The 13887-nt window shown below is 40.0% G+C and overlaps 1 protein-coding gene across 1 annotated transcript in view; it reads left to right on the forward strand.

Annotated features, from left to right (window-relative positions):
• The window catches only part of OTOG (otogelin), a 91842-nt gene that overhangs the window by 58601 nt on the left and 19354 nt on the right, over nt 1-13887 (forward strand). Inside the window, exons 34-39 of the mRNA XM_050975216.1 lie at nt 5514-5631; nt 6325-6404; nt 6815-10479; nt 11117-11285; nt 12129-12265; nt 13467-13556. Coding sequence (XP_050831173.1) covers nt 5514-5631; nt 6325-6404; nt 6815-10479; nt 11117-11285; nt 12129-12265; nt 13467-13556 — 4259 coding nt within the window. The remainder of the gene's footprint in view (nt 1-5513; nt 5632-6324; nt 6405-6814; nt 10480-11116; nt 11286-12128; nt 12266-13466; nt 13557-13887) is intronic.

Here is a 13887-nt window from a genome sequence, read left to right on the forward strand (position 1 = left end):
AATGCCTGTTGCCTCTTGACAAATGCTTGTAATCACAGAGCTGTTGAGGTTTTTGAGCGGCAGAATTAGAGGGCTAATGCTATTACCAGGATGTTCGTACAGCATTTCAAGCAAGGCACTTTTTTGGGACATAACAAAAATATCTCCTCAGTCTTTTATCTTTGAGGGAGGAATGAAGAAGGTTAAAGCACGTTCCAATTCTCAGTGGTCGTCCATTAACACAGAATGGTATGTCTTTTCAAGTGTGAAGTCTTTACCCTCCAGTCATTATCCCGAAAAATCCTATTTATGCCAATGGAAAACTAAAACAATTTACCTCAGCAAGTGGGATCAGATCAAATGATCAAGAGGTATTTCATTAATCACCACATCCGAGGGCTTGGGTTTCAGAGTTTTATAAGCAGAGGAGCATAGGGCTCCAATCTTTCTCCAGTGTACTCTCACAAGGGCCAGCCTGCTGATGTAGGGTAATTACATGGTCTAAAAATACAGCAGCATTTGTTTAAGTTAATGGAAAAGTTACACCAGCCCCAGAGTGCGCAGGCAAAAGCGTATTGGGTTTCCTGCTGACTGTTGTAAATGCTTTGCATATTAGATCAGAAACTCTTGAACTGGGAGCAGCTATTCCTGCGGAATCGGAGGAGAAATATCAGGAGCAGAATAATAGGCCCAGTAAATCCCCTTGGCCAGAAAGCTCCTCATGAGACTTCTCCGTGCTCTGTGACGCACATGCAAAAGGAAGAATTTTAAGTGACCTGATCACCAGAGCAGTGGACACACGTCTGTTTAAAGTCAGCTGACGAGTCACTTTTTCCAGTTTCATCGCAATAAATATTGTCACAGTGGGACACACCAAGGCTGGGGAGTGTTTGCCGTGAGAAGTCACTTCAGCTTTAAAATTGGGTTGTTTTCAATATACTTTACTTTTTCTGCTCTCCTGCTCCCACAAACATTTGAGGAAATTGAGTAGAAAACTGAATTTGATATGTAGTGTGTACTTATTCATAATAAAATTTTTTTTTCCATCTATTCAGGAAATTTATTGGTGGCAAACATATTGGTATGAATTCAGTCAAAAGAAAATACCCTTACTACTACCAGGTGCACAAGCACAAAGGTGTCATGTAAGAGCCATCAATTCCCATTTAAAATTGCTGGGAAGTCAGTGTATGTAGGGAATTAGTGACCTTTTTATGGATATATCTGCTGTTTTCTTACCCTTTTGAAAAATAATATGCTCCAACTAGTCACCTTTTATCATTCATATAATTGTCACCCATTTAGGATCACTATGAATTATTTTTATGTCTGTTATGAAAATGTGACTTACCCCCTATACATTCTACAGCAAAGTATTTATTAATGCTAGTTATGTGCTCTAATAGCTAACTTGCTGTAAATATAAGGCCTGTTTTAGAGAGAATTTTCAGCTAAAATTAAAATATCAAGATGCACTAAGTATAGGCCCACTGCACAGAGGCATTTTTCAGTGTTTAAGTTTCACACAGAGCACTTCTAATCTTGGTGTTTTAATTAACTCAGTCCCATTCAGAAACATGGTGCAAAACTGAAAATTAAATTAACTTTAATGAAAAAGTCTTTTACAAAACCATCTTTTTACCTTAAGTCGGTTTTACACATGACACTACTGGCTATTTTAACATCAATTTACTCTAATCCACTTCCATAATTAGAATTAATTTTCAGGAGTGTCCTGATTCACTCATGATGGGTTGCTGTTGAGTTTAATTTGAGCTCGTGCGCTTTGTTGGCCCAAAAGTTTGCGACGTGGGGCTGGAAAATGCTGAGCAACCGCTGCTGTACCTGCAAATCCCCCGTGTGCCACTGAGCACATCTGCCTGGTAGCTCCTGCAATCTGACTGAGCTTTCTGTGCAACAACATCTCTCCTTTTTTATGCTGCAAACGCAAACATTTGACCTCCCGTTTTTGGCTGAATAAATAGGAGGAGATTACAGAGTTGCGTTAACATTGAAATAGTAAACTGAACTGCACGTAGATGAGAGCAGGTAATTGCATTCTGCTTCCAGTCATGTTTTGGCTGGGCACAAAGTTTAGTTTTTCCCGTGATATTTGCTTACATTTCTCATTGCAGAAACTTAGAAGCCATGAGCAGGGTTTGTTACTCGTTTGTGTAAGTAGGTAGATAGGGTTTCATGTTTCTAAACTTGTAACTGAGGAGACAGGCAATCTAAGTTACCAAGCAGAGTTTGGCCTCCATTATAAATAGAACTAATTCTAAAGCAATTTTTGGGCCTACTCGATTTTAAAAAAAATTTGTGTTAAAGTAGCAAAAAAAAGAAAAAAGCATCGGGTAAGAATGAAAATCCAAATACTTTATTTTTAAAATTATTTTTTAGACGTTTATTTTAAATACAACCTTTTATTAACACTGGAACATATCAAATTTTAAGGGTTGTTTTTAAGGGAATAGCCATTTTTTGAGCATAACTTGGAATTGTTCTTATTACAGAAATTCTAGCAATGGCAAGTTTTGACACAGTGGCATAAAAGTTAGCATAGAAAATTAAGGTCAGGTGGACTTGTGAACAGTAAAAATTGTCAACTCAGAAAAAGAAGTGGCTAAGTTTCTAATAATGATGGTTTTGGCTCAGCAGAACCTCGTGGTCTGTCAGTGATAAAATAGCAAAAACTTCATTAAATGGTAGCTACTGCTGTTGTCATCCCAGTTTTATTTTTGAAAGCCACGAAGAAGAAAATCATGAATTACAGGGAAGAAAATTCTTCTCTGGTGTTCAAGAAGGTGTGAGAGCACTGGAGTTGGGAAGTACCTTTTGATGTGCTGTCTTTGGCCACGTTCACCCCTGTGCTCCCACCATGGTTTCTGCGTGTTGATGTGCCCAGCTGCTGTTGGTGAGAGAACCGTGGGCTCAGCTGGCACATGGCCCAGCTGGGGCCACTGCCACCCAGGACATCAGTCACCTTTTTGGGAAGGATTTGCTGTGTCACCCTGTCAAAGAGAGAGACAAGTGCTGGTAGACTTGACAAGGAGACACATGGCTGTCTCCAGATGCCACCATGAATCCTTTTGGGGAACACATGCCTGGTGTGAGAAGCTTGATTCATTCTCTGTAAACTGCAAATCATTGTTCTGTGGTGAGGGAACTCTGCTGTTGCTCAGGCTGCAGTGAGCTCGTGTTACTGGTTGCTGGAAGGGGAATTTTAGTATTAAAAAAATGGGAAGCATGTGGTGGAGGTGGCTGAACAGTCCAAGTGATCTCAGCCACTCTTCATGTGGCTTCCTCTCAAGGCCCTTCACCATCTTCATTGCTCCTCTGGGCACTCTCTAACAGCTGAATGTCCTTTTTTTATGTTGTGGTGACCAAAACTGCACTCAGGGCTTGAGGTGAGGCTGCACCAGTGCAGAGCAGATGTGTTTGTGCTGTTTTTTGCTTTGTTCTGTTTTACAGTGGCCTGATGCTTGGGAGGCTCAGGCATTCCAGAAGTTAGGTTGACAATAGTGAAAACTCTAAATATGATGAATTATTCAACTGATGCTTTCTTAATACTCTAAAGAATTTTCCCACAATTCATAAAAAAGCACAGATATCCTCAAACCTTATGGGTTTACAGAGACATCCTGAAAGTTTTCTGAGAAAAAGGAAAGCAATTCATACAAATGCTCCACTCTTGCTGAGGTGATTTGGTGTGCTCTTTATTGTAGTTTGCACACTAAAAAACACTGGTACAGCTTGTCCTGGCATTCTCCATTCTCTAAAATCCCTTGACTGGAAAATTAAATGTCCTTTGGTTCTACAACTCTTTGGAAGCAATTTTTTTATGAGCAGGTTCACAAATTCTTCCGTTGTCCATAGTTGTTTTTGTAGAAGTAGAGACAAAATTTGTGAACAAGCGTGACTTCATCCTTGACTGAAAGCAGCATTTATGAAACACTCAACAAATGCTATGCATTTATGTGTAGATTCACCCTAAATCCTACCAAGGCATGCAACACCACCAAACTCTGTGAGCTTAGTCTGTAGGAAATCTGGAGGAAAACGTGGCTATCATTCCATAAAAGTCAAGGTTCCTTTGGAGAATGCGAGATGGTATGTTAATCCCAGCATTTGGAAGTGTTAATTCATGGCCACCATTCTGCTAAATTGAGAAACTGTCATTCTTCATCAGGTTGCAGTCTGTCTTCTGCAAGCTTGTACCTTTATTGTGTTAGAAACTTATTCTGTGGTTAATGGTGAGTTCTGTGGCCAGAGTAAAAAGTTTTGGATTTGTCTCCTTACTTAATCTAGGGTAGACTAATGAATGAGATTTCCTAGATTCAACTTGAATTTATTTACTGTTATCACTGCTTTTGGTGATTGCCTGTGCCAGCAGGTCTCTGATATGTTTTGTCTTTCTGCCATATGTCTTCTTTTTTTTCCTTAGACCTTGTATTTCTGCTATGTATTTTCTTTTGTCCTTAAACCTTACCACTCAACGAGCCCATGCATACAAGACCTCGTACATCAGTCACTAAAATGTATGGCAAAAATTCCCTTCCTCCATTAGATTTATGTAACTTACATTGGTGGCACTGGAAGGGATCACAGAAGAGTTCAGTTGCATGTACTTCTTATGAGAACATAATAAATGCATATTTTACTGTCATAAGAATTGCGTTTTTAAAAGCAGTGACAAATTACATTCCTGGATAAAATGAGATGTAAAAGGGATAACACTAGATGGCAACATACACACCCTTTTGTCTGGGTTTGATTTCTATTTTTAAGAGAACTATTTGTATTTTAAGAGAAGACATTAATGGTTAATAATGACAGAGATAATTAATTGTAAGTGCAGATTCCCTAAATTGCAGGACTAAAAATTTTTCAGTATCTTCATGGAAAATTTCACTGTCTTCAAGAAGATGTAAAAGAGCTACTCCTTCTATCTCAGTACAGCAAAGATCAGGAAAACTTAAAAAATACTTCAGAGCCACAAAAAATGGAAATTCTTTCGAAGTAATTAGCAATTTCTTTCTGGTGTTTAATGTAAACATTGTTTAAGAGCAGTTACTCTTTGTAGGCTCTGAACAACATTGCTCTGAGCTCAGGTTTACCAGTTTAGAGGCGACTCGTAGAGGATGATGATGATGATGATGATGATGATGATGATGATGATTATCTTCTGCAGGCATGATTGTACAGGAAATGTCACTGCCCTGCCCTGGCTGCTGCTGGAAGAGCTGGGGTGGGCTGTCATAGTGCAGGGACTGAAATCCAGATACAGCATGTAAATCTTGCAGGTGTTGAGAGAGCCACTGGGCTCATCCAGCATTGTGCAGGGAACTGTTCTGCATGGAGGTGGGGAGGGCTGGAGTGCATTTGGATTTGTGTTTCTATTGTGTGACTTGAAAGTCCTTCAATAAACACTGCTTGTGTAGGTGCTACAGTGAATGTAAGGCATGCCTCTTAGTGATATCTATCTGTGAGTGCTTAAAGAAATATGGGAATAACAGGTCTTTGTTGTTTTTCAGATGTCAAATTTAAGCTTCTGTCCCGTTCCACTTGTGAGTGGCGATATGATGCCTGCACAAGCCCTTGCTTCAAGACATGCAGGGACCCTTTGGGAAAAAACTGTCAGACAGTTCCTAAGTAAGTGTCTGTATTTTTATGGAAAAGTCCAATTTGGGCAAGACACTTAAGAAGGATAATGGGAATATGAGGGCCCAAATGTATACTTAACATGTCATGGACTGTGTTCTTGGGTAAGGAGGTAAGTGAAAGAGGAAAGAAATGGAATAAAACCTGCTGCTGTAGCCACATAAACATGACATTTCAGCCTTTAGTGTACTGTCAGGTTCTGGAATGACTGCTATATTTGTAACTTTCATTTTGGGAGTATTACAGAGCATTAATGGAGAGAGGTTATCACAACTTTGTTTCAAACAGTTGTGCCCTTGCTTTTCCATTATGTCATTGCAACAGCTATATCTGGCCTCGCTTTTTTCCTGTGAAGTGAAATTTGTGCTAAATCTGGTAAAACTGACACTCAGACTTTGACATATAAAAATATTGTGTATTTGTGATAGCAGTAGCGTTCACTCTTGAACCTGTGACTGTTTGTTTCAAAAGCTGAGTGTCACAGAGTTCATGCTTTCCCTTAGATCTGAGCGGGAGAGGAGGTCATGGCAATGGCATTTTGAAGGAGCACACTGAGGTGTACCAGACTGTTTGCTTAAACATACTTCACATATAGATTCTTTTCCTGAAATGGAATGCTTCATCCAGAAGATACTATTTGACTAGTAATTGTTTTTCTTTTAACACTAATTGTTTTTCTTTTAGAGTGGAAGGATGCATCCCCGCCTGTCCTCTCAACATGTTGCTGGATGAAATCACTCAAAGATGCGTGTATTTTGAAGACTGTATGTCTGAAAACTTATATATATATATATATATATATATATAAAAAACATATGTTAGACTTAGCTTAATAATTAATAAGCTCTTTCACCATAATTTCAAATATCAGTGTACTGTGACCTAAGTTATGTGAACCTTCAACTCACCAAACATACATTTTAGTTAAAATAATTTAGTTCCTCAAAAATATGGGACAAAGTTTAAACTAAGTTGTTCTTTCTTCATAAAACATTTCAGTAACATTAGATGTCAAGTAAATGATTTAATGAATTTATTTTTAAATTTGTCTGTGAGTTTTAGAGGTTTAAAGGCCATTGAAAAGATCAGTTATACGAGTTAACCTAGAACTCTGCTGGCTCTTCCACTAGAATTATTCACGAATTTCAGGCAGTTCTCTTGTGGCTGTTTTCAGGCATTGAACCTGCAGATGACAGTCCACCTTCACTTCTCAGCATTCAAACCCCAGCAGTTCCACGTTTAACACCAAGTGCAAGTCTGGCAGAGATCAGTGAAGAAGTAACTTCATTTCCTGTACCTGAAGCAGAGGACACAGAAACAACACTTGCTGCAAAATTGCAACTCACAGCAACTACAGAGAAACAGGAGGTTTTGGCTGTTACATCCAACAAAACGCTTCCAGCTGTAACTTTATTGCCAGCTATTTCTTCACAGTCGACAGAAGTGACATCTGGGAAAAGCACTGCAACAACAACAGGGACAACAAAATCTACTGTAAGCTTGTCTGCTTCTGTTGACATTTCTCCTTTGTTTCCATCTGCTGTCAGTTCAGAAACTTCCACGAGGATACAGCTGATCAGTAGTGGCTCCACCAAACTGCCGAGGGCTACAGAACCTCAGACAGCAGCTGCTACACGTGCAGGGACCACAAGAACAGAAACAGAGAGCAAACCAATTGCTACTTCTGTTTTTACTGGGGCACCACTTGTAGTTAGAACAACAGAAATGCCAGTCAAAACTAAAATAATGGAGTTATCAGAAATGGCCACGAGAACGCTTCCCACGAAAGAAGCACAAGTAAAACCAGAAAGATTTACAACATTTACACCCAGTTCGTTTGAATCAATAACAGAAAAGACTACTGCCTATGTGCCACAGCTTTCCACATCACCTCTGGAAGTGCCTTCATATGCACCCCCAGTAAACTTAACAGGAGCTTCAGAAGGGACAAAGTCTTTTACCACAGTGGCTAATGTTACAGTGACATCATTTTCTCCTATACTCACTACTTCATCTTTGTTAAAGCCAGTGTCTGCAGCAACAACAGGAGCAGCAGCTGTTTTAACCAAACAGAGTGTCAAGACTACGTTTTCACCAGCATCCATGCCACCTGTTTCAGTAGGAAAGACAACTACAGAACCTCCTCTTGGAATGGTTCAGCACCTGACTGGTACTCCAGAGGTTCTTTTCACTACAACTCTAGGTCCAAAGGTGACAACTCTACAAACCCAAGAGAGATCATCAGAAGCAGCTTTGTTATCATTTGCCACTCATAAAAAGGAAATCCCAAAAATAACATCAAGTTCCTATTTCCCTCCCTATTCACCACATCCTAGTCCTAGTACAGAAAAATCCTTCATTCTTTCTACCAAGAGACCTGCACTGTCTGCTCCTACTCCTGCTTCTCCAGCTTCAGGTGAATTAAAAAAAACATTTAAAACTGTTTCAACTACAGGATATCCCTTACACAGGGTTCTAAACACAACCGAGTTCCTGACTACGTTATACACTAAGTATCCTGTCAGGGCTGAGACTAGCAGTGTGACACCTTTGTCTGTTAAGGCAACATCCAAAATAACATCCCCTCTTGAAACAGCAACAAAGTCAACTTTGTTTTCTGGAAAAATATCTACTGAATACAAGTCAGCTCTGGTTTCAAGTACAGTGAAGACAAGCAGTCCAGCATATTCAGGTAGTGTTACAACATCAGCAGTGAAAGCCAAGGAAACCACCACATCTCCTTTTGTAGCTACAGAAAGAGAATCACCTCAAAGAACATCCATCACTGGATCTCCGCTTGCTCTCCTTAGTGGGACTGAAACCACATTGTTGACAACACTGCCTGGTAAATCACAAGTAGAAAGTGTTGCTACCATCTCTACTGGAAAGCCGTCTGCTTTGTCTTTTCCACCATCAGGTTCTCTAATTTCTTTAAACATTTCTCTTCCTTCGCTACCCTCAGATGGAAAAGAAGCATCACTGACAACTCAGAGTCCCATGAGTACATCCCATGAAATAACCTCTTTATATCCTAGAACAACTATACCAAAATCTATATTAACAACAGAAAAGACCTCTCCAGTCCCAACATTCTCTATTTTATCTTCTGTATTAGTGAATATCACTGATGCCACATTCTCCACAACCTCTGAATTCAGCAGTCAGCTCATAACAACCAAAAAAATAATGACAGGCAAAGAAAAATCCTCTCTGTCCCCTTCTGTTGTATTTCCAGTAACAAAGCCTTCTTACACTTTCTCCACCTCTCAGTATCTAGGAGATAAATTAGTTTCTTCACCTTTAACCCAACTTCTACCAGAAGTAACAACCATCCCAAAATATTCAGTAGAAACTAAAATGGTTTCTACAGCATTAGAACCTGCAGTCCAAAGTCTGACAGAGGCAGTGAAAACTCCAGCAGCTGCAGCTCAGCCATCCCTGCCTCCATCTTCAGCAGGCCCCTTCTCCTTGCAGACATCTTCAGGGGCTAAACCACCTTTGGTACAGACCACAAGGACCACTGTTATACCACCTTCTTCTACTCAAAAGACTGCAGAACTTGGCCGTCAGACCTCTGAACCTTCCTTGGCGAGCCAAGTTCACCAGTATCCTGCAGAATCTCTGACAAAATCCCCTGGTCAGCCACAACCTGTCTTTAGCACAACTGAAGCTACAGTAGACCTGACTTCCTTGAAGACCTCACTGCCTGAAGGCACTCATTCCAGTGTCTTACCTACCTCAGTAAGTCCTACCAAAGTTATTTTACCAACTCAAAGATATTTGCATTTAACTGATGCAGTCACACAGCCACTTGTATCAAGAACTTCTGTTTTGCATCCTACAGTCCCAGCTAGAGCAACAGCTGACTTGATTTTCGCCACCAGATTTCCCCCTTTCTCACCAGAAGTGCTTGTCACTTCCTCTTCTTCAACAGCAATTAAAAAAGAACAGATTCCTTCATTTTCCACGCAAAAGACAGATACAGATCTAAAATTAACACGTGAAGCCTCGTTTACTAAATCCCTTGAGTCAAGACAAACACTTGAAGCATCTCCTTCATCGGATTCTCAGTCAACCTCTTCAATGGTTTTGCCACCAGGAACAACAGAAGTTCCTGCTGCACTGGGCTCCACATCAGGGGAAAGTGGTACAGAGGAAGCTGTGGTGTTGCCTAAGCAGGTCACGCCTCCAGCCACCCTCTCCAGCTCCGTGACCCTCCCAAGGACAGCCTTGTCCATGGAGGCTCATTCCTCAGGTGCAGCTTCAGCCCCTCCAGCCATCAGCCCTGCTGGGCAAAACCTCAGTAGTGCATCAGCAGCCTCAGACAAAGCAGCAGCAGTCACAGAGCCCATCTCCAGCTCTCCTTCTGTGGTTTCAGAAGCAAAAGGAGCCATGCCCCTCGGCACAGTGAAGTCTGAAGAGTCAGAATTGACGGCAGGATTCCAGTCTGTCCTTGCTCAGGGTGTTACTGTTACACCTCAGACATTCCACCCTCTGTATTTCACAAACACAACTTCAGCTCTGTCCACTGCACGTTCACCTGCTGAATCAAAAGTGTTTTCTTCTGTAGCTCCATCATCAGTCAGTACTACTCAAACTTCAAAATTTGGAGTAACATCTGAGATGCAGACACCATCTGTGAGTTCACTTCTAGTGATACCTGATCATCCAAATGACACAGCAGCTCCATCAGTTTCCTCATCTACTTCATCTACCAAAACACTTCATGGCTTGCCTACAACGTTTTCTGATGGGCTGGCAACAGCTGAAGCCATGACAGGAGCTGCAGCCTCACCTTTTATGTTGCCTAGAGAAACAGCAACTCCTCAAACTTGCACAGTGAGTAGATACAAATAATTACCTGCCTGCTTTGGAACATGCCTTAGTTACTTCTACACGCTGATTAAAATATAAACTTGTAGGCCATGCCTTGATCTTTAGGATTTAAATTACCTATATCAAACAACCTGATTATGTCATCCATTATATCTGAGACCTTGGGTAACTTCATCATGCATAACAATTTTTTCTGTTAGACTACACTGGGTTTCAGGCCTCAGTTTTCTGAGTGTGACTGTTACAAGAATGGGGTTTTTGACAAAAAAAGATGTTTCATGGTGTCCAGTGTCAGTGTTTTGTCTCATTGCCCTCTTTAAAGCACATCTTTCCAGACACTCCTATTACCATTCCTGCTTGTTTCCTTCCATATTTTAGTTTCTCAACTTTTTTCATTGTAAAATTAAAAATTCAGAAATGCTGTTCTTATCTGTATTATAGGTCAACAATGTTAATATATCCTCAGAATGGTCAGGTTTTCAAAGGTGCTCTTTGCTTTTAGCTTCCATCAGCACCATGGGGGTCAATAAGTATTCTGTGCCTGAAGAATGTGAATCCTTTTTTCAACAAAACTTATACAATATTGTGATACTAACTTGGTATGGATTGTAACCTCTGACTTTTGTTGAATCTGCCTTAGCCAATCACAGAGAGTGAGTGCATAAAACACATCTGTTTGGATGGACAGCTGATCCAGGTTAATAAGTCACAGAACTGCCCATACAATGCTACTCAACCCAGCTGTGGAGTTTTGGGATTTGCTACTCAAACAAATGGTGACAAATGCTGCCCAAAGTGGGAATGTGCATGTAAGTTTTAATTCTGCAGTACTTTTGAAGTGCATTCAGGTAATAATTTAATACATGTGTAAGAAGGAGAAGAACTGACACTTCTATACCATAGCATAGAAGTAAAAGATGAACATTTTTTTGGGTTACACATTGTTGAAGGAAATTTATAATTGCAGTTTTATATTCAGGGAAATAAAATAAAAATGCTCTTTTAAAGTACTCAGCATTAGGTATCTGCAGTGGATATATTTAGCTCTGACCTAAACATGTCTTATCATCTCTGTAATCAGGGGACACCTAATCATTACAGGGTTTTTTGGTTCATTTTTTAACTACTTCAGCATGAAATGATTTCCTAGACTGTTAACTACTTCTCTTAGCAGTTTGGCGACTCTATTAGCAACTGAACTTCTGCTTAGACTTTAGAATTTGAAATAACTAGGAGTAGAACTCCAAGCCCACTGAAACACAAAAGCTTTAGCAATAAGACTGAGGAAAAATGAAACTTTTCACCTTAGGAATAAGACTACAGGGGATCTATGGATCTGGCATGGTCTGTTGTCACTCATGTGGGGTTTTTTTAGTTAGGGGTTTCTAAAAATTGAAAACCTTTATTGCCAAGACCTGTGAGGAAGTAGCTGATTGCAGAGGTCTGCAGGTTGCCCCTCTGAAAATATGCAGGATTTGGTTCTGCTGTCCATTTACAAAGATGCACCTGTATCAAATATGTGCTGCATCTATCAACCTCTTAGCAAGATAGCTCATCTTATGAAATTTATTTATCTTCATATGTTATAAGATTTACTGGAATTCTAAAGTAAGTCATAAAAATACATTTCCTTTTTTTATTTTTTCCCTTAGGTCGTTGCACCATTTTCTCTGATCTGAGCATTGTCACCTACGATGGAAGTCATTTGGCTTTATTCAAAGAAGCATCCTACATTGTTAGTCAAACTCCAGATGAAACTATAACCATCCATGTCCTTGACTGTAGAATGGTAACTAACATTTATCAGCTAACAAAAGGTGTTTGGTACTGCTAGTAAGATGTATCTGAAAGGCAAGAGCATAATAATCCTTTATATTGTGGTTGTTGTTCACTTCTGTGCAGTATCTGTGAATTGTGCTTGCATTTCACAATAGTTGTGAACTATATAACATTAACACCTGACTGTAAATGCAAAGTTCCTTGTGAAACAGCTGGAGGATGAGAGGTGGGTCCAGGTAGTCCTGTGGTAGGTGTAACATGGACAAGGTGATGGGAGCCTAAGTGGATTTACACATCAGCACTCCTATGAGTGCTGTCTTATTGCCAGTACCACCAGGGTGGTACCAGTGTACCACCAACCTCTTTCAGTGCAGGATTTTTATCTGTGTTCATATGGACAAATGTGGGCTGGAAACACCCATCTTCAGAGCCATAAAAGACTCTAGGAATGTCAGACTGAATGGGATCACCCTGGGCATTCCAGGTGTCTGACACAGGAGCGAGAGAAAGCCTAGTGGGGATCCTGGCTGATGGGGTGGTGTGGGTTGGCTTTTGTCATGAAAAGTTAATTTCTTGTGAGCCTTTTCAAAACTCCCCTCAACTCCAGTCTCTCCTGTGAAGGCTGGGTCATTTGATGTCTATATAAATGTCCATTGCAAAATTTGGTTCCAGGTTTCTCCTAATGGGAGTAATTTCAGAAGCTTAATATTAGTGCTATGAAGAAAATGTGTTTGCGATGCTCAGATTTGTTTTCCTCTTGTATTCAATATTTTCTGTTTTAGTCACCCTTACATAGCTCAGGAAGTGTGCATTTATTCCTGATCCATTGCTGCTGTGCTGTACATACCATACAGATTCATCATTCCCAGTCTCATCCTTGCAGACCTCCAGATATGTAGTTTGAGGGATTTTTTTGTCCAAACAGCTAGTCCACCATATTTTTTCCCCTGAAAACCTGTATTTCAGTTTTAATTTCAAGATTGTATGATATAGCACAGTAGCTGGAAAAAATGAGGTCACAGCATTTTGTTTATTTATCCAGAGAAACTTTGTAGTCATGACTTGAAACTGCAATCACCAATGGTTTTCCTCTCTTAATAGTATAATCTCCCAAAATCCTTAATTTCCTAATATCTAAAACCAGTAAGCCACCAATGTATTCGGATTTTGCACATCATGGCTATGTGTGATGTATTTTTTTTTCTCCACAGAGTAATTCAAATTCAACTTCTTTGTGCCTGGCAATGCTGAACCTAACTTATGTATCAAATCAAATTATTATCAATCGTTTAAGCAGAAAAGTAAGTATTTTGAGGGGTTTTATCTTCCTTTAGGTAACACCTTATTTCTGCAGTCAGCTGCCTCCTCACGAGGATGCTGAGGAGTAGAACACCAAAGGTTATATGATTCATTGTTCCAGCTTTGAAATAAAGTAAATTTCTCCTGGTAAATTCAAAGAGCCAAACTGTGATCCAAGGGCAGTTAACAAGGTAAGACTCAGAGCGAGGCACATAAATTGTTGGTACCTTTGGTACATCTATTACCTTTATGGAGGAAAGCCTGACTGCTTCTGAAATTACTTAGATTCCTAAGCTGGCCAAAAATCTGGCCTCAGTTCTTCCAAACCATTAA

This window comes from Serinus canaria, chromosome 5 (genome assembly GCF_022539315.1).
Source record: "Serinus canaria isolate serCan28SL12 chromosome 5, serCan2020, whole genome shotgun sequence".
Taxonomy (NCBI): domain Eukaryota; kingdom Metazoa; phylum Chordata; class Aves; order Passeriformes; family Fringillidae; genus Serinus; species Serinus canaria.